Raw genomic sequence first — 22,138 nt, 5'->3', positions numbered from 1 at the left:
ATCCGCGGCAGCTTCAACAGTCTCTTCAGTGTCTTTGGAGATCGCTAAGAGTCCTTACACAAAGATGGATGCGGCTTCACACAAATTTAATTATATATTACTGAGACAGGTTAACTATTAACTTTTAGTTTACAATGTAGGTATGGTTAGACAATATGTATGGGTACTAAGAAAGATTATAGATAATGTATAATATTTTTATACACAACCCTGTAAGTTATCTGTGCGTTAAGATGACAATTGACATTTGTGAGGATTATCCTTTCATCATTCATTGGTCTGCCTTGCTGATTTGCCTGATTGGTCAACGCAGAAGACATTTGATTAGCCCAAAATTTACATTATTTTGAATTTGAAATTTAATTTTTGAATATTAATTATTTTTAACTATAAAAGAAGAGCGTTGTATTCTGAATTGTATTGTACCCAATACTTATTTGATTTAAAAAATGCAGATATCGTGGTATATTAAGAAGTCTCTATTTTTCTCAAAAATGGGACGTTTCAGTTATAACTAGTAGATATTATGATAGAAGTTGGAGCATTAGATCAATAATCTGAACTGTTTTACTTAATGCAATTATGTCATAAAATATATTAATAACAATGATTTTATGATTATTACCCTACACAAAAATTTTAGCAGCCATAAAGTATGTTGTTCACACCAATTTATATTGCAATGACTTTTATCAGGACTTGGCGAATTAGGTCGTTCCGTTCACGTCTTCTGGAGTTTTTATCTGGTAACACGAGCGTTGCGTTCTGTAAAATACCAGAAAACGCGGCAGGTATATATATTATTGATTTCAGTGAATTTTACCACCTCTTTTTAAATTTAAAATGTGTCTATCTCATTTCAGAGACTCCAACATTGAGTTCAAAGTTGTGTATAAACCCAAAGAATGCATATCTGTGTGATCTTCTGGATTACACAAATGCCTCAAGAATATGTAGTATGAAACCAACTCAGTGCATAGAGATAAGTGATTGGGTATCATGTTCTGGAGGCTTGCCACTGGGTGCAAGTGATGCCTCCCCAGTCACTGATGTTGACATTGAAGTACTGTTTGAATGTGAATTGGATCCCCATGAAGATAGCTCATATTTTGATATCATTCCAGTAAGTTTTTTTCATTTTCAGTGATTACCAAATTTGAATTACACTAATATTTGAAATTTATTTCTATTCAGTCAAATTATAATTTGTTTTTATATGTAAACTAAAAAAATGCATTTAATACATTGCAGTTGGAATCATTAGGTCAGCCAGTTGCATGGAAAGCTGGATCTCACTTAGCAATAGTACTGAAAACTAATATTGAACACCTCAGTTTAGTTGGCTTCCACTTTGTTGGGGGTGAATTCATAATTGATCATAAATTGCCCGTTGTAAGGATACAAAGTGAGTTAATTTAAAGTTTTTATTGTATTTTATGTCTATGAATATCACATATTTTGATTAAATAATAGTCAAGATAAACATTTTTTATGGAAGAGGTGGACAAATGACTAAATTAAAAATGTTAGATAATATTGTATATTAATGGACAATTCATTACGACCTTTCCTTGACCTGTCTATCCATAATAATTTTTATTTGGTGTTTGATTAAAACAATATCTATATCATATTTTTTTGTTTAAATAGCACATTCCCTTGCTGACCATAATGTATTATCAACAAAATATCTGAATGTTACCAGTTTACCAGTGGGAGGCTCCTTTGCACAGGATGCCGGCTAGATTGTGGGTACCACAAAAGCGCCTATTTCTGCCATGAAGCAGTAATGTGTAAGCATTACTGTGTTCCGCTCTAAAGAGCGCTGAAGCTAGTGAAATTACTGAAGATCTCAGTTGTAGTGCTGCCCAGAATTTTTGGGGTTTTTCAAGAATCCTGAGCAGCATCGCATTGTAATGGGCAGGGTGTATCTATTACCATTAGCTAAACATCATGCTCGTCTTGTCCATTATTTAAAAAAAAATGTTTAATTTAATATTAGGCAATCAATTCTATGCTTCCTTTAATATCTACTATAAAAACATGTGATTTTTTCTGAACATAATTTTAGCCGTTCAATTGTCTGGAGAACCAAATAAAGCAACTGATTTATCAATGAGGGGCCTTCGTAGTGAAATACAACATAGCTTAAAGCTTCCACATACAGAATTTCAATGGCCTGTTCATGCATCTCTTATAAGGAAATTGTCTAAAGTTGTTGATATTAAATCTGATAGAAATATAATTGTGCAAATGAATGGGGGAAGTGAACAAGTGGAAACTTCATCAATTGTAAGGAAAAATGTTACTCTATCTGATGTTAGCACAATCACAACAAAATCGTTGTGTACGGAAGATGATGAGTCAGATTTAAAAGAAGTGGAACATAAAACACCAGATAAATCACCACAGAAGAAGCCTGATGCAAAATACGAACCAAATGAGTTAGTTGTAGAAAATGTTACAGTGGAAATCCAACATAACATTACACCAAAGAAATCCAGTTTAAAGCTTGATTTGAAAAAAGGTACGGGACAACTGTCTACATCCCTTCTAAACATATCGAGTCAAATTAAATCTGTTACTACACATAAGAGAATTGTAAGTACTACAGGGCCAAAGAAAGCACCACAAGTTGAAGCAATTCTTCAAACAGGTGAAGAAACACAGAAGTGTTGCTCTTCACAAATGACACCAAAGTCTACAAAAAGTTCCCGTCCATTGATAAATACGAAATCACCGAATGTTCTTATATATTCAGACAGTGTAGCAGCTAGAGACAATTTGGAAGCATCACTAAAGAAAGTCTTGGACTGTGATAGGTAAGCTACACTATTTAATCTGTGCTTGTTATGTCATCTTTTGTATAATTTGTTTAAAAGTTAACCAGGATGTTAGTACATAGAATAAAACAAGTCGCTTTCTGCTTCTTTATATCCTGATTAATTCTTCAAAACTGTACATCCATTGTTGGGACACTTTGCTTTTGGTGGGAAGCGATGTGATTGGTTAATTTGGACACCACACCCATATACCTCACAAAAATTGGTTGACATGGACTTCAAAGTAATAGTTTGCATTTTCAATCTCCTTAAATGTCTTCTCCTAGGAAAGGTGTTCTCCAATACCTTTCCATAACATTGGTCTTGTATTTCAACCAGAATGACCACGATAATAGACATATTTCAACACATTTGATATAATAAATATGTTATTGGTTACATAACTGGTTGTTACTTTAGTGAACCTTTCGTTGAGACACTATTATAAACTAAATAATTAAAACGGTGTCAGTATAGACTAGTTTCGGACCTGTTGCAGGTGAGTGTGATGAGTTTGCGGTTGCACCTATGGTGGTATGGTGGCCCCTGTTTCCGCAGTTAAACCACTACTATGGGTCCATTTTGCGTGCATTATTGGCCAGTTACTCCAACCAGCTCACCTCCTTCCAGAAGTTCAGAACATTCCTGGGGTGTTCACAGACTTCCTGGAGCGACCTCGCATTAGTTAAGGTTTTTGCCAGTTGGATGGCCACCCCCGCACATTCCAGGATTACGTGAGTGACCGTTTCGTCCTCAGCTAGACAGCCTCTGCACTTAGGTTATGGTGCCAACCTTATATGGATGTCATGTATGTGTCAGTTTGGGCGACAGTGAGGTATCGCTTCTTTCGACTGTCTACAGCTTGAGACATTCATCCATCGGGTGTTGTGAAGGTTGTTGGTGAGAGAGTGTATCCATGAGCGCATTTGGCTGAAGGGCAGCGGCAGAAGCGGTCATCTAATTTCGCACTGCACAGGGTGGGAGGCACGTGTTGCATCTTATAATTGGACGTAGTTCCTGAAAAACGTTCCAAGCCGCAAATATCACATTTTAAGGAATTCGTGTTTAAAGTTTAATGAATATTAGTGAATTCCATACATGTGGGTTGGGCTACTAAGTCATGATGTCATTTAAAGTGTGACAGTAGGGCTTCCATTTTTGTCAGTCCGTTAATATGAATCACGTGACCAGTTTTGTGTTCTTAACTCAATTTTGACATTGTGGTTTGGAATTACGTTTTTCTGGAATTACGTCCAATTGGTTGTTGTTTCAGATATACCGTGTACAGTGTGAGTCCTGAGGCGCTGTGCGGTGGGGCCTGGCGCGGACGGGCGTCGCTCGTAGCAGTGGCGGGATGCTGCGGCCGGGCGGCGCCGCTGCTGCTCGCACATCTCCTGGACGGAGGCAGGCTGCTGGCGCTATGTTCAGACTTGCTGCACACCGTGCTTCCGCATTACAAGACAGCTGAGGTACGCTATTGTTTTAAAGTCGTACCGTTAATTTATTTCATTTTCTGAATGTATGTGCTATAAGATGGGGACACATTTATATGAATTTGATTGACATAAAATAGGTAAAGCTTGGTGTACTTAGTTAGGCGAGACAGTACTTCACTAAAAGCCACCGCCTGCAACTTTATAAGGCGCAAATTCGGCCTCACATGGAGTACTGTTATCACCTCTGGGCGGGTGCTCCCCAGTACCAGCTTCTTCCATTTGACCGCATACAACGAAGAGCGGCTCGAATCATCGACGATCAATTCATCTCCGATCGGCTTGATTCTCTAGCATTGCGTAGAGATGTGGGTTCTCTCTGCATCTTCTACCGCATTTATCACGGGGAGTGCTCAGAGGAGCTGTTCGGGTTGATTCTAGAAATTTCTTGCCTCGCACAGCCACTTCGTGGAATCAACTACCGGCAGCGGTCTTCCCGAACACATACGACTTAGGGACCTTCAAGAAAAAAGCATACTCCCACCATAAAGGCCGGCAACGCGTTTCTGTTGTTGCGGATGTCCATGGGCGGTTGCCTCACCTCTCCCCATCCTGTGAGCCTCTTGCCCGTTTGCCCCCTCTCATATAAAAAAAAAATCAAGGAAACAAAATGACGTTATACATTAATTTAATATATTAATCTAAGTATAATGCTAGTGAGCTATCTTTTTAACCTCTCGGGAAGCCTATAGGAGGACAGCTTCGCTAGTAGCTCTTTGCGTCACACTCAGTTGAAAGCTTGAATGTCTAGGTTCACCGCTAACGCGTCTTCCTTCGAATCAACCGCTTGCGCCTGTATAAGGGTGTGATATACAAGCAGATCACCAGCTAAGCGACCTTGACAGAAACTGTACTGGCAATCGCTGCTCAGCTGTAGATCCATTAGGTATCCCAAGAGCTGGCGAATCATAATTGACTCCACGTCCACTGCCGCTCATGCTCTTTCGCAACTTTTATTTAATACTGCAGGATACTAACATTTATATTTCTTTATTAGATTCGTGAAAATGAAGTTGTCCAGTTCTCGTACGACAAGTGGAAGTCTGTCAAAATGAAACACCACATATTCTGTTATCAAGCGTCTCCCGCCAAAAAACAGTTCTCCACTGAGAGTGACAGACAGTAAGTACTATCAACATAACACAGAAAACTGTACTGAGAAATAAGTAAAATATATTTTGTTATTCAAGAATGTGATGTACCTAGCTGTTACCAGTGGGCATTGACGTACGATAAAGAACCAGACTCCTAATCGCCTATTAAAAGGTCGTCTAAAATGTCCGAGCGGCGTTGTACATGCGTATAAAACCTTAAATTGTACAGATAACATTAAAACATTCATACAAATTAACACCTTATTACGTGGCAGTAATGTTCAAAGTCTTGTAATTGTGGTGTAACATTGCGTCACGCGCTAGACGGACGCGAACACGAGCCAAGAACATTTTGTTTTAGCAATTGAAATCGAATTATTTAGCAAAATTATTAAAAATGTCAAGTAAGTTACACAATTTTGTTAATTTAAAGGGCACTTACCTGAAATACAAAACTCAATATTTTTTAAAGTGATTATGTGCTGTTATTTGGACATTGCGTGGCGTTGTATTCAAAGCGCGGTCGAAACATAATAAAACACTGCCTACACTAACACGTGTAGGCAGTGTTTTGGTTCGGACAATTTTTGAGCGTGTTTGTGTCTTGTTGTTTATTATACGTCAAAGCCATTAGTATACTCTAGCTCAAGACGCGGGCAGTGTCAGCGGCGTTTTTGTCTGTCGCTCAACAGCACTGTGTTTCGGTTTAGTTTAATTAGTTTGGTCCGGGATTACTAGTGAAATGGTATGCAATATTAGTATCGCGAAACAAAAGCACTCAAATACTTACTACTGTTGACTTATTTGCAACAATATTTGTTAGAGTGATCACACTTTTACAATTATTTGTTTTGTTTTAATAATTGTTGATATTAAAAACTAAACATGTTTTACAGAGCCAGTCAGGATGCCAATATGTGTTGGTATGAATAGTTTATATCGTAGACATTTTGCTTTTTACTGTAATATGAAGATTTTATTTTTATTTTGAATATTTACTCATACTCACTTCATTTCAAAGTTAAGCTAATATTATGTACCTAAAGTTGGAAATCGCTGCTTTATTGAAAAGTATTTATCTGCTAATATTAGTAGCTATCATATAAACCCAATGGATTTAAGACTGATGGTATGGTAGAGTAGGTAAGACTAGTATTAACAATAATACCAGTTTTTTGGTCAAATATTCTCAGTCAATATCACTTAAAAAATATATTATTATAGAATAAATACAAATTCTCAATTATATGTATACGTGGTTAGTATTAACTATCATGTAACAGAAAAAGTAGCCCTTTAGTAGATAGTAGCCAATGTATAATGCTGTTAGCTCCTAAGTTCGTAATAGTTATGTGTGACAATGTAAGAATAAGCATTTTTAATAATTTTACTTATTATGATATTAAGTGTTACTCTAAAATATGGAATCGCGTTAAACTGAATCTACCTATGTTACCACGATTCATACAAATAAACCATTTCATTTCATTTCGTTATTAGGAATGGGCTGTAGATTGTTTGGTAGGCGTAAAAAAACATCTGTGAAAAAAGGAACATTGCATATTCCACCTATCTTTACTGCTCCTCGCCACACAGCATCCACCGGTGCATAGCACTACACGCACCCACGTGTTTCAACAATCGAGGCGAGGCCAAGGACGTCTCAGACGGCACCTTCTTGTACGGCGGTCGCAAGCGGAAGAGGCCGCGTGTGCAGGCTTATATGAACAGCGCCCACAAATACGTCACGCGATTGTCCCGCCTAGCGCCACCAATTTGCTACCGGTTTCAACTTAGGGTTGCAGTACAGTAGCGATAGATGGCACCTTAGCAAGTTCGATCTCCACAGTTGAAATTAACTGGCACTTTACCAAACAATATACAATGCCAAGGCCGAACACTATCTAATAAAAATAAGTCTTTTTTTAAGTTTTGTTACTGTCCAAACTTGCCCCCTGCACATTTACCACTACAGTCTTAATTAGACACATGAGTGCCTTTCTTGCACAAGATACCGTCTAAACCATAGTTTCTCAACCTTATTTTGCTCACCGCCCACTTTGAGAATATGTTTTTTTCTAGAGTATTTTCGTGTATTTTTTGGCCTTTTTAGACTATATTTTTTAATCTACCCACGCCCCATCTGCGCCATCTCAATGCCCCCTAATTTTCTCTGGGTCTTCTACTGCCCCCCCGAAAGTCTCAAACGCCCACAAGGGGGCGTTACCGCCCACGTTGAGAACCTATGGTCTAAACAGATACCACAGTGATCGTCTTCTGATATATATACCCATAAATAGGCGCAAGCTTTAGTTAGAGGGAGAGGCGTCAGCGGGGAGTCCGGACATATCGAAAAGTTGTTGACGTCTGGCATTACATCCGCGTGTCATGCAATTAACTTCTTGCCTCGCATAGCCACTTGGGTATCAATAAGTGGCTATAGTTTTCCCGAACTGATATGACTTAGGGACCGTGAAGCTTAGAGCATACTTTCAACTTAAAGTACGGAAACGCATCTCTGGTGTTGCGTATTGTTGCCTCATCACGTGAGCCTCTTGCCCGTCTGCTCTTCTTAATTTATATAAGAAAAAATTAGAAAACGTTACCTAACCATTTAAGAGTACTTTGGTGAATGTGGGCAAATGCGTCCATTGCCTCGATAGAGAAAAGGCGACTCCTTATTTTGTAGCCATATTTATTGCAGCTACTTAGGGCATCGAGCAGATTCCCTGGTAAATTTCAATAGAATGGTACAACCTGGAATACCAATGCTATTAAAAAGTGTACTTGTTTGCTTTTCATAACAGACCTCCAAGCATACTTATTATGAATATGTATAAAATATATTCCTCGCATATATGTATTTGTACCTATTGTATTCACACTACTGCCTGATCTGATCAGAAGAACATCCACTGTCTCAATAGTAAGATTAATTATCTAATCACGAAGTATTTACAGTTTAAATTGTAAAGTAAAATAGGTTTTTTGACGGGAAAATTAGTCGTTTTCGCTGAATCATCATAGTCAGACGACGTCTACAACATCATCTGTCTGCCCGAGTTTGGAAAAGGCCTCTTCTCCACTCCTCTCTGTTTCTTGCTAGTCTGATCCACTTTTCCCTGATTTAAAGAAAAATTACGTCTTGTCATAATATTCTCTTCCTCTTTATTAGTTTTATAAGTAGGGTACCAATACATAATTTATTTGGTCCCATTGTGTGTCCCGTTTAAGTTTTCTCACAGTTGTTGTAAGATGCAAGGGTTGATATGCATGGCATTCCAAAACCATGCATTTTGGGAGGAACTTCTTGCCACCCACAGCCTTTTTGTGGAATCAATTATCGGCTGAAGTTTTGCCGAACTTCATTGTCATATTGTTACTGTTTACCTATTCGTTGGTGTGATAAAAATGGTAATACATCTGACTTTCTTATTACGTAGCCGATTTCTTCGGGAGATTGTAATAAGTATGCAATTTTTATATTTCTATTAATTTCTTTACGGCTCATGTAACACTGGTTTAATACAAATCCATCAAATATTATTGTATTAACTGCCAACAACATGATTAAAAATTACAATTTACATTGTCTTTTTGGTTATCTGCACAGTGACCATGGTTTACGAAATCTAGTTTGCTATTCGCATGTGTTTAGGACAAATGCAATATAATATATCTATCGCATGTTGTCTATTACATGAACCAAGCTGTAATAGTAATTTATTATACAATAAATAGTGATATGTAATTCGAATCTGTAGCGGTTTAGTAGTTCGCAGTCATTTAGCTATTCAACTGTAGAAGCATGTTACAATGTATCCATTACATAGATAGAAATAGAATGAACTAGCTATTGTTTTTAGATACAATAGTGTATATTGACAAATCCATTCACCAACCAATAAAAAAATTACGCGTATATTAACAGTCTGAGCCCTTTTACAGAAAACAGGGCTTTTTGAATAAAAAATCGTGTCTAAATTATTGTTTTTATTGTCAGGCCGTCTAGATACACGGGCCATCCGGGACATGAGCTGGACATTCAAGTTCTGGCTTCCGAGGAGACTTGGCGAACTCCGTCGCTACTACAGGCTACGGACATCACAAACCAAGGAGTTGCGATTTTCTCGCAGGTAGGTGTAAGCTTTTTGTTTATGGAATAGCTACTATAACAACTATACTATGAATGTATGTATTTGCAATAAATTACCAAATAGTGTATCTGAATTATCAATAAATAAATTTAAACCTTTTATTAAACGCAAACTTATGTCAAAGGCTTTTTACAGTATTAAAGATTACGTAAATCATATTACAATATGGAATTCAATAGTATTATACTTAGTTCAGCCTTGTATTGGTTATATACTTAATAATTTTGTATAATTAATATGTATCTCTGAATTGTATTTTTAAGTGATTGACGTTGACGAGCAATCTTTTGATTTTATGTCAATAAAATATTTTACTTTTGACTTTGACTTTGTAAGTAGAGTTGGTAGAATCTGCTTGACTTTTTATGGGAGATCATATTACGGGTCGAAGAAATTTACTGTCCACATTAACTTGTAAAGTAAATCAAAGTTTTTTAATATTTACAAGCTAGTGGGAGGCTCCTTTGCACAGGACGCCGGCTAGATTATGGGTACTTATTTCTACCGTGAAGCAGTAATGTGTAAGCATTATTGTGTTTCGGTCTAAGGGCGCATCTAGTGAAATTACTGGGTAAATGAGACCTAACTTCTTATAAATTAATTTTTGGGTTTTTCAAGAATTCTGAGTGGCACTGCATTGTATTAGGTAGGGCGTAACTACCATCAGCTGAACGTCCTGCACGTCTCGTCCCTTATTGTCATAAAAAAGTAGTTACATAGTATACGCAATGTACTGTGATTAACACTACAAGATTGGCTTAACTTTTACAAGTTAAAGAACATGTGTTACATCAGGTATTATGTCCGACTTATGAGTATGAATCGCTTTATACATATATATACTCACTACTAATGAAAAATAAAATAAAATAGATTAATTATAAAATTACAGATACATTTAGAGGCGGATCCCTGTGACTATTTGGGCGATGAAGGTGTGAAAAGCAATGAGGCTCGGCTTGAGATATTGCATAAGATATTAGGTGATATATTAGGCTTACACGTAAGGAACCCCAAGGAGTTAATGCAAATAGAATTTACGAAGGCATTCTTCCTCGGTGATCACGTGGTAAGTTTTATAATATTTTTTTATCTCACATTGCACTGACATATTTAGTAGTAGACGAATGATTTGTTATTTAAACATTTAATAATGATGATTGTCTTATTGACTGTCGTGTTTATAATAAGACTGGTGAGAATCTGACGCACGGACCTGTCGGAGCTTGCGCTCAACTTACAGAATTAAAAAATTTAAATAAATCGTGCACTCAGCTGTGATTTGTCCACACTTTTTTATTTGTAGGGACATTTGTTCAAAAATTAAGTATCTACCATTTTTTTAAATAATTAGAACGAGATTAGTCCTGGGTACTTTTCTAAAAATCATAAGTGCCCCATATTTTTTTTATAATTGGGCAGTAAAAAAGTCTTTTTGCATATTCTATGTATATAAAATCACTTTTATAAATTTATTTTATAAAAAACTTGCTGCTTTTTCTTTTTTTTTATTAGATTTATGATTTATAATTTCTGGTGATAGTCTGAAGGCGGTCGCTTCATTCCCAATCTGGGTATCATTAAGACACTAAGTAAGCATAACAAGTTTATTTTTGTTCCCGGTTTCAACATTGTAATTATCACAGTTTCTAGACGGTATGGACACATTTTACCACTTTGGAAGTGTCTCTCGCGCAAACTTTAAAAAATAATATTAGAAACCACCATTTCATTTCTGAAGACCTATCCGTAGTTACAAAACAAGTATGGGTTTGATTAAAAAAATTTTGAGTTTCAGTTCTAAGTATGGGGAACCCCCAAAATTTATTATTATTTTTCTATTTTTGTGTGAAAATCTTAATACGGTTCACAATACACTGACCTCTAGTCTCTACTATTTATCACTGGACTGGCGGCTGACAAAGTGCTTTTGCGCCTGTTTGATATTCGCCATTTTGGCGCTGTTGACCATTTAGCGAGAGTGTGCGGTACTAAAACTAGTGATGGCAACCTCAGGTAAACAAACATCAATAGGAAAACTATTTACAAAAAAAAATGTGTGGTGTATTCCGTTGATTCCTGAAGTATAAATAACACGGAAATCGACCGAAATTAATTCAAAATGCAATAACACCTCAGAGTACTATACGCATCTTTAGCAGCCATTTGTATTATACGTCAAAATTAGTTCTCTGGACGCTCGCGAGTGGCGCTTCAAATAGGCACAAAACATTTGCTGTCAAACATATGGAACAACTTGTCCAATGGTATTTATACAGGTCAGTGTTCTGTTATCATAAAAAATATAATTTAGTTCTGATGACAATAGACAAGGGCACCGAGTTTCGTGTACCGCATAACTAATTAGGTTATATAATATACTAGCTGCCCCGACAGACGTTGTTCTGTAGATAATAAAAATAAATACTGTTTTATAGGAATTTGCCAATAATATTTTAAAACATCAAGAATTATTTCGTAAAAATGCTCCCTGTTGTTATAATGAAATTGATTCACAGCGGAACTGTCAAACCGTGCGTCACACGTCAATTCTCTCATAGAAAATATGTCCATACAAAACCGATATTGAGAATAAAAATAATTATGGGTCCCAAATGGAAATAAAAACTATCCTATCTCTCAAGTTGGACCAAACTGCACTCCATGAAGTAATCCCTATTAAAATCTGTTCATTAGTTTAGGAGTCCATCGCGGACAAACAACGTGTCACGTAATTTATATATATTAAGATTGTGCATCATTTGATATATTGTGTTCGTTAGGCGCCGTGGCCGCCGGCGGGCAGGGGCCCGGGCCACGTGACCGTGTGATGCCCGGTGAGCTTTGCTGACCGCCTCGCTTGCATTGGCGTTGAGATTCTTTACAAACAGATATTTCAATAATTACTTATTCATATTTTAGATTACTATTATCAAAGGAGACGCACTTCAAATGCCGTCCAGTACATAAAGACTGTAGGTTGAATTTTCAGATCGAGCTATTGAACAGTTTTTCCAGACAGCAAAAAAGCAAGAACAGGACTTGCTCTTTCAATAAAAATTAGTGAACCGTAAAAATAGTCGACCAAATTAGATATTTTTTAATAATAAAGGGTGTTGGTACGACTAGGTTCGGCCCATTCCTAGGTCCTTCATTAGGGTGAGTGTAGTGAATTCGCCGTAACGTTTATATAAATATGTAGAGCGGTCGGTATAAATAACTCTTTATTTACTTTGGAAGGGTAGGTACCTAAATACTTAAATAAGTATATTTTATCTTAAAGACAAAATTTTTTGTTTTTTTCAGGACGAAACGTAATTTTATTCTTTAACCATGCAATCAACGAATCTTTAGCGGTAGATTTTTTTTTTGAAATGAAAAACTAGTTCGAACTGAAACTATTTATAATCCATACATATTAATTCGTTTTGAAATGCTGCCAATGGCAAATAAACAATAGCAGCCAACATATTCACGAACTATTATTACTCATAATATGAAGATTGAACCTTAACTGAAATTTCTTATTGGTTGATAGCTAATAGCACTTTTTTCTAATTGGTTGATTGTTTGTTACTAAATTCGATGACGTAGGGAAGGGATAAGAAAAGGGAATTCCTCTTTTTTATCTTTTTAATGGGACTTGTAGTAACGGAAAGTCCACAAGTCAAATACCCTGTTAAAATTGCGGAGTTGTCAACTTCGTTCACAAACAATTTTGTGTGATTGGTGCCTTTTATTTATTTTTTTAATTTATTGTTATTTTTGTAGATTTTGTTCCCACTATTTCTATCTGTTGGCTTGCTATCATTAACCTTTCCGTTCCTAGACACTCTGATCGCGCGGTAAGCCTCAGATCGGCGTGATTTTGGCGTGCGCGGAGCGTTTTGTCAATGCGTATTACGTGTATTAATGGATTGCTTATGATTAGGCTGATTTGAGTGAATGTATCAGTAAGCTATTGAAACAAGCTATAAGACCATGCAAAATAAACCATATTGTAAACAATATAGGGGTCAGAACTTGGTGAGGTAATAGTGTGCCGTACGGCACTTTCGATTTTGGTGTATCTGAAAAATCTAGTGCCCTAGGGCACTTATCGATTTCGGAAGGTATAAATACCACGTAAAAAATATACTCGGCCTAAGGTGGGTGGATCTAGATACTTGGGGCTTGTAGCAATTGCTACGTAGTTAATAATAATTCCTTTATAGGTACATAATATTGAAATATCTGTTTATGTAAAGCATTTTTATAAAAATCCACGCTTGCTCATTGGTGTCTTTTCTCATTCAAAATTAATCATCTTTTCTAGCACGCTATAACAAACTACATATACGCAGATCACAAATTTCGGACATTGACCTATCGCTACCTACTACGTGTACCTAACTGCCACTTTTATATCGATTGAAGTCGTAAAGTTTGACTACTTTTTTGCATCATTTTGGTAAAACTTTTGTCATTATAAGAAAAAGCATAAGTGGCAAAAATTTTATTTAAGTAATAATAATTGGTAAAAGTTTCCTTCTTAAAAAATTGTTTTTCAATGTAAATTTCTAACAATTTCAAAAATTTTGGCATGAACCCATATTTAAACGCAGCGGCAACGCAGCATTTGCGGTTGATTCCACATTGATTTTAAATTATTTTTTATTTAAGAGTGGCCAGAAGTATTTATTATGCCCCTGTATTATAATTGACAGCACAAGGTCAAAAATGTCCGAAATGTTTGCTCCACAACTGCTCTCTGTTAACCTTATCTATTGGCTAAAGCGCTTAGATTATTACTCCTTCTCTTGTATCTCCTCTGGTTTTGCGAGAGAATTGTTCGGCAGTAGGTAATCAGTTACTGTCTGTAAGGTCGCTATCATTAAAATATTTTATGCTAATTCATTCTCATTTATTGCAATGACCTTATAAAATCGCATGATTGGTTTTTAATTTCATTTTATCGAGTGTTAGGCTATTTTTTATATTAATATTATTGTTAATAGTTTCTATAGTGCTATCTAAGACTGGATTTTAATGAACAGTATTATGCTTATAAGATCATAGTTTACAAAGGGACTGGTATCAAGTATAAAAGTAAGTTTTTATGAGAAGTGACATGTCTTGCTGATAACATACAGTGAACAAAGATTAATAAATCTTTTTTAATCAAACAACAAATAAATTAGCAAACATGCACAGTAAAATAAAATAACTCTTAACAGTGATAACTAACACTGTTAAAAAACGAATTATTTACAGATTGATGTACTCACGGCTTGAAATCAAGTGGGTCATCTAAGTATTCAATGTCTTATGCCCATATTAAGAGAAATGTTTCAAATATCTGCATAATTTATTACACGCCCACATGATATACTCGCATAACTGGACCACTGACCTCTACCATTTACCACTGGATTGGGGGCTGTCAAAGTGCTTTTGTGCCTGTTTGATATTTTGGCGCTGTTGGCCATGAAGCGAGAGTCTGCGGTACTAAAACTACTGATGACAACCTCAGCAAACAAACATCGATAGATGGTGGGAAACTATTTACAATAAAATTGTGTACTTAAATACGTTGAATGTTGAAGTATAAATAACACGGAAAACGAATTAATGCAAAATGTAAAAATACTACTGAGTATTGTACGTTCCTTCGCAGCCATTTGTATTATACGTCAAAATTAGTTATCTGGACGCTCGCGAGTGGCGCTTCAAATAGGCACAAAAAAATTCAGTCAAACATATGGAACAACCTGTCCAGTGGTATTTATACAGGTCAGTGACAGGTACGCAATATCAACACTCCTATATTTTAAATATTTGATGTAAGCAACAGTTGACTCGTAAATGGGGGCGCTTCTGGCGTTGTTTCGTTCTAGGTTACATGTATAAAATCTTTTTACAGTAATACTATTTGCGCGTTAAGCTTGATCAATGTATAATTCCCGCGCGTTGAGATGGGGACAGGCGGTTGTAATACGGCCGTTCCCAATATTCAGTCTATCTCTTACTTGAGATAAAAATAGTAACTATCTTTAACTTTTCTATCCCAATAAACTTATCGACGGTAAATCACCTTATTCGTACACGCTGTCTGTCAATAGGACGACGTATAGCTTACCAGCGATAAAAGTTTGTATGGAAATTGCAATTCACTCGTCCCAATATAAGGCGATAAGAATGACCTATCGGGTATATTGGGACAGCTTCAGATTATTGACAGCTAATTACTGACAGTAGAAGGTAGTTATTTATCTCTATCTGTAGATAGTATATTGGGAACGGCCGTCAGTGACGTGCTAGGTCGGGCAGACACTTCAGAAATCGCCAAAGAAAAGTACCGTTTGTATACCGACCAGCTGCTGTCCATATATCGATCTTATAACCCGTAGACGCCCAATAAAGGTCTGATGCTTTCAGTTACCGCTTTCAGAACACAGAATATTTTTGGTTTGCAGAAAGTTTTGGTTGGCTGAATTCACGGACTAGTAAAAAAAGAACTCCACGCCGTGATATTAGCAAGTGAAGCAGCTTTATGCTAGTGTGTGTGCGGTTACGGGGTATACCAGTTACACAATTTTTTCTCCCTTAAATAATCATATATCTACAAATACTTTTATAGTATTGTATATACACTTTTCCACAACGCACGACGGCGTTATTAAAATATTTTATTGCGACGCAAACTGATCTGTCACAGACGATGGCAAATCTCATAATGGCGGCCGATCGGCTTGTATTAGTGTAAGTGTATTTGTGGGGCTATGTATTTACACGTTTACCGGCTTATTTGGTGCCCCACTGTTTTGTAAGGTGACACGGAGTCCATATTTTTTTTCTCGTCCGTGGCTGAATTGCTTGTATTGCAAGAATATAGATATTAGGAGTTTCCTGGGCTATATAGGTCGATGCGTCAATGTGACGAGCAGGGGCGTTCATTTCATATAGGCAATTAGGCAGTGCCTACCTCGTTATGAACCTAAATAAATATAGCACTAGTGTTAAAGTTAATTTAGTTTAATTTGGTTCCGTTATTTTATTACCAAACTTCTATTGAACTCATAAAATTTCAAGTAAGCAATTTTGCTTATTCCAAAGCTCAACTACGATAAGTTAGATTCACAATGCCTACCTTGCTAGAAAATTAATGCACGCCCCTGGTGACGAGGCTATGTCCCTGTTCCAACGCGCGTTTTAAATTATGTTGACCATTTACCGTCAAATTATGGGCTTTTAAATTATCAACTGGAATAATTCTTACTTGGTATTGTCAGGTGAAACAGTCACTCGTGGAAGGTTGGTGTCCGTCGGTTGAAGGCAAACGAGTGCAGAAACTTGGGGAGCTGAGCGTGCAGTGGTGTATGAGAGGAGAGAAACCCGTGCAGCAACCTGCCGACGACTTCCTACCCGTGTATCTCTACGAGTGTCCGGACAACTTCTCCACTGTTGAATATTTCGATGTGCGTATACTTTTTATAGCAGGCGGGAAGCTCTGGTTCGATTCTCGCCACTATTTATTAGATGGTCTATCGGTGTAGGTAAACTTCGTTAGGAAACCTATTCCTGCGAAGGAAAGAGTTGTGAGTGAAGTTGACTCCCTTTTGCTAGGGTGGTCGACTGAGAACTACAGGCTCAAAGAAGTCGAACTCAGGGCCGTTTAAATAAATCCAGGATGTATCTACACAAAGATTATAGATACCTGAAAATTCTTTCATTTAATTTCCTCAAAACATAATGAAAATATCCCTCAATAAGTTAAAAGCCTTATATTAAACATAAACTTAAAGAAAAATCGTATTATAATTTAATGGATTATTTAGATGATAAGAAAGCCTGGACATGAATTGCTCTAAACTGTAAAGGATTCGAGCTTTAATTACACTTAATAAAATATAATATTTATAATTATAAATTATACTATAAGCAAAATGGTAAAAGTGTAAGTAGAGGTATTTAGTGAGTATTGCTTATTATATTGTAGATGAACTGGCCCAAGTTTCATGATCGTGAACGGGCTCTATTTGTGGTGACAGGATGATCTGTAGCCAGAAACTCTGCTTCGTGGTTTTAAAACTAAATGCTAGGATGCTTTAGGATAGTGGAAATGAGTTTCTTACACTTCTTCTTATTATTAAAGCTCACTCTCAAAGGCGGTAGATATAAAAAGAAAAGAAAACTTTTAACATTCATAAGAGCCATTTCCTTGCCCTACCTGAATAAAGTGATTTTGATTTGCTTTGAAATCATGATGAGAACTGATGACTTTCGCTTTTGCGAAAGGCGGCACTGCCTAGATTGTTGTGGATTATATGTTTTACGTAAAATAATCTGTTAATATTGAAGTGGTAGTATTCGATTTTTAAAAAAGAACCGGAAGCGTTGCACCTTAACGATGTCAATATCATATCGAACAGCAAATACATCGGAAGGAAATTCATTCTTTGATATTCGGTTATATCATTATAACTTTTACATAGTAATCCTAGATATATTATGTAATAACGCAGCAATATGAGCGTGTATGATTAATTTATTCAAAAAAAAATCTGTATTTATGGGATCAAATTTCGTCATTGCATTACGAACTAATCCATATTATCTAGATGCTTAGCTTTCTCCATAATGCGGTTCAATAGGAACTTTCTTACAACCAAATTGGGAATAAAATCAGTTGTGTGATCAGATCGATACTTAAACGATTGTCAACGCTTGGTGATTGAGGTGGTGCGGGAGTAGGGCAGTGGACCCATGTTATCTCTCCTATTCCATGAAACAGTCAAGCATTCAGCATTTATGATTATATTGCCAAGAGGTCAAAACTTGATCTTACAGCCAGGATGTAGTTAGTAGGCACGAGATGCAGATGAAGGCCTCGATATATACCAGTAAGGTAGAATAGTCTCCTTTCCAACCCAGGGTGACTAGAGCCGATCCGTTGCTGCTACAGAAATGATCGTGGATGTCAATAGCTGAAGTACACAACCATAAAAGGGAAAGATACCAAAGTAAAAGAGAAAATTGTAACAAATGTTGTGTCATCGTACATCGCCATACAAATGAATTTTTATCGTATACTGCGCTGTAAATGCATTTTCATCGTATACCGCATCTGTAGGAAGGTCACATATTATAGGAAGTAATGACGTAGTGTTTGGCCAGCTTCGGCTTCAATACAAGGCCGCTTTCCGAGCTGGTATACCACGTCTTAGCTTAAAAATTTAATTGATATTTCAGAACCTAACCAGCTCAATATTAGGCCGCGTCATAATATACTCGGACGTGATGACGTCAACCCAGGCAGTACTGAACGACAGGCTCTCAAGTGGCGTGGGAGCCGTTTGTCGGCGGCAGACCGCAGGCAGGGGTCGCGGCGGCAACCTCTGGATATCACCGCTCGGCCAGGCCATCATATCGCTTCAGGTAAACAATTTGTAATTCTTCTTACCCCTTGTTTACACCAACTCAGATTACGGGTTAAAAATTCATACATTTTTTTATGTTTGCTAAAACATTTTCACAGCTATCATAGTCTATCTAGACGTAAATGATCTCAGCTTTACTATTAATACAGTTTGCATAAAACTGGTACCAGTTACTTCCAGTTTTATGATCCGTTTGGATACACGTGGAAGGAACTTCCTTGGAGACAGCACTGTGAAGGAACATCACACAACCACTTGATAAACGATATCTGTCGTATTAATAAAGGCAATGAAAAGTTACTCCAAGATTAAAATTTTTCCGGTCATGTAATTCTGTAGTGACTAAGATAAGAGACATAACGTTTTAAATTTGGAATAACTTTACATCGAGTTTAATAACACAGTGTGTGTTTAACTAGGTAGTAAATAATATTGATGCAGTCACCTTTCTTCAGTTTATTTCTGCACCTAATAGTTATTTATGCAACTGTCGTGTAATAAGGGATATTAAAACACGAATGTGGGTTATTATTACATTTATGTTGGTTGGTTGATAATAGTATTACATGAGTGATTTAATACCTAAATATCAACAGTTGCATACAAGACTTTATCTACAACCATAATATGAATCCTCTATTAAAGATTCTGAAACAGTAGCTTACTGCTAACATTAAAAAGTCCAGTCCTAGTAACCATTACATAATCCAAACGAGTGTTGTAATGTTGTACTGAATTTCATTACAACACTCGTTTGAATGAAGTAATGGTTATTAGGACATTGAGTGTTTTAATGTTGGCAATAAGCTAACTGTCTTAGACTCCTTAATAGAGGATTTAAAGCATGGGTGTAGATAAAAATGTTTATTGTCCAGGTGTGGTGTAAGATGACTCCTACGGTACCGCTAGTGCAACACGCCAGCGCGCTTGCGGCCGTGCGGGCGCTGCGTTGTCACCCCGACTATCACCACTTCGATATCAGGTAAACTTAGTTTCACAGAACGCTATTACTTTAACCCCTAAACACATGTGATGTACAGGAATAATAAACATTATTTATAGAAATTAATATCACATATTATACTTACCATGCTCGGTCACTTGTGTTGACAAGTGCTCGAAACACAATTCACATATTTCGACATTTTCTGTTTCTTTGAGAATTTTGAGCACTGCTATATTAATATCATCAGGAAAGTAAAACTGGGGATCATTAATTACACTTAAAATGAGCAGTGTGGTAGACAGTAAATCATCATTCATTTCATCTCCCTCAAGTTCAGATGTAATGATCTTCTTGACCTGTTCTTGTTGTTGTAAAACCTGTAAATTTCTCACCCCCCAATGCACAGTTGAGCAATTCTTTGCAACCTAGCACCTTTATATCATCAAAAGAGGAGAGAATATGTCCGAATGTGTGGCAGTTGTCTTTACCGCTCTATTCAAGTTATAAACATTTTTTCAGGATCAAATGGCCGAACGACATTTATTACGGGCGAGATGTTAAGCTAGGCGGGACTGTTACTGAAGCGAACTGTTTCGGCGACGATGTTATTATAAATATAGGTTAGTATTGCACTCTATATAAATCATTGTTCTGGAACTACAAACAACATGTGCTTATGATATATAAGTAGCCAGTAGGCCAACGTTAGGCAGTTAGGCATTGATATTGCGAGCTGTTTCTGCTGCGTTAGTTTCACACCGAAAATAAATAGATGTAGGGAAAGTGCGATTCCATTACTCAGTTTTATTGAGGCCGTTGACTTCGTCTTGTTCCAACAAACTACGTCCTAGCAATTCCTCCATATTCGTCACGCATGTGTTTTTTGTCACACTGCTCTGTAGCGCCGAGTAATGAACTTTGATTGTACGGGGAAGAAAGATTCTAGAGAGTCGCTTAGCAGGGTGCATAATCGTTTAATTTGAACGGCATGTAAATTGGCTTTCTAAACTATCTATTTTTAAATTGTGGTCTCATAACAGCATCCAAAATATATACAATTAAAACAAAAGATTTTGTTGTATGTGTGTCTATATTATATCTTTGAAGATAACTTCTTTAGGCGCGTTATGAAAAAATAATGAGAGTGAAATGTTAAGATGCGCGCGCATCACTGTAACACAAAAGTAACATTTGAAGTTGGATCATAAAATTTTCTGACGTTTGCGATATCCTTTTTTTTTTTTGGTTTCTTCGTTCATTATTAGGATAGGCAAATGGTTCAAGCACGTACAGCCGTATTCATTATTTAATAATTGATTGTCAAAGCCATCGTTGCAAGATTTTTACAATATTGTTCCTTCTTCAAACGTAGAATAGCACAAGGAATAATTTCTTTTAAGGATTTTTGCTTTGTTAGGCCAAAGAAGTATAACTTCTTACGTGCATACATAAGTACACACACACTTTTTTATTATTATTCTAAAGATTAAAGGCTAAAGTTATGTAGTATCATCGGTCCTTGATACATGTGCAAATTTTCAACTAAATCGACTTACTTGGTGAAAAATAGATATTTCATCATTATGTTCAGAAATGATTGTATATTTTTAGGGACTGGTGTAAACATATCAAACAGCGTGCCTACAACATGTGTAAACGATATCATAAAGGAGTACAACATTAAGCGGGGCACTTCACTAGCGCCGATATCGATAGAGAAGTTCCTGGCTCGATACTGCTCGGAGTTAGAGGCCCTATTGGATTATTTAACACAAGATGGTGGCGTTCAAGTATTTCTTGAACAATATTATGAATATTGGCTGCATACGTAAGTATTTATTTATTTTGTTCTTGTTCTTGGAACCCGCTTTTATACATTTCTACCAGTGGGGAGGCTCCTTTGCACCGGATGCCGGCTAGGTTATGGGTACCACAAAGCGCCTATTTCTGCCATGAAACAGTAATGTGTAAGCATTATTGTGATTCAGTCTGAAGAACGCCGTAGCTAGTGAAATTACTGAGCAAATGAGACAACATCTTACGTCTCAAGGTGACGAACGTAAGTGTAATGCCACTCAGAATTTTTGGGTTTTTCTCAAATCGTGAGCGACAATGCAATGGGCAAGGCGTGTCAATTACTATCAGATACGTCCAACGTACTCTCCTCTCGTCGCTTATTGCCATAAAAAAACTAACTTAAATAACAC

The 22,138-nt window shown here is 36.7% G+C and overlaps 1 protein-coding gene across 3 annotated transcripts in view; it reads left to right on the top strand.

The window, feature by feature from the left end:
* Positions 1–352: 352 nt before the first annotated feature.
* Positions 353–22,138, top strand: part of LOC126970506 (biotin--protein ligase) — a 29,253-nt gene continuing 7,467 nt past the window's right edge. Inside the window, exons 1-14 of one of the 3 annotated variants that reach the window (XM_050816452.1) lie at positions 353–791; positions 864–1,123; positions 1,252–1,405; positions 2,072–2,822; positions 4,096–4,291; positions 5,313–5,437; positions 6,306–6,332; positions 9,413–9,545; positions 10,459–10,635; positions 16,838–17,023; positions 18,798–18,983; positions 19,861–19,967; positions 20,451–20,551; positions 21,543–21,759. In XM_050816452.1, the coding sequence (XP_050672409.1) occupies positions 656–791; positions 864–1,123; positions 1,252–1,405; positions 2,072–2,822; positions 4,096–4,291; positions 5,313–5,437; positions 6,306–6,332; positions 9,413–9,545; positions 10,459–10,635; positions 16,838–17,023; positions 18,798–18,983; positions 19,861–19,967; positions 20,451–20,551; positions 21,543–21,759 (2,756 nt within the window). In that variant the 5' untranslated portion in view covers positions 353–655. Of the gene's footprint in view, positions 792–863; positions 1,124–1,251; positions 1,406–2,071; positions 2,823–4,095; positions 4,292–5,312; positions 5,438–6,305; positions 6,333–9,412; positions 9,546–10,458; positions 10,636–16,837; positions 17,024–18,797; positions 18,984–19,860; positions 19,968–20,450; positions 20,552–21,542; positions 21,760–22,138 lie in introns of those variants that run through there. The other 2 variants (XM_050816455.1, XM_050816453.1) reach the window with 2 other exon arrangements.

Source organism: Leptidea sinapis, chromosome 21 (genome assembly GCF_905404315.1).
Source record: "Leptidea sinapis chromosome 21, ilLepSina1.1, whole genome shotgun sequence".
NCBI classification, from domain to species: Eukaryota; Metazoa; Arthropoda; class Insecta; order Lepidoptera; family Pieridae; genus Leptidea; species Leptidea sinapis.
This window is presented reverse-complemented; position numbering and strand designations above follow the sequence as displayed.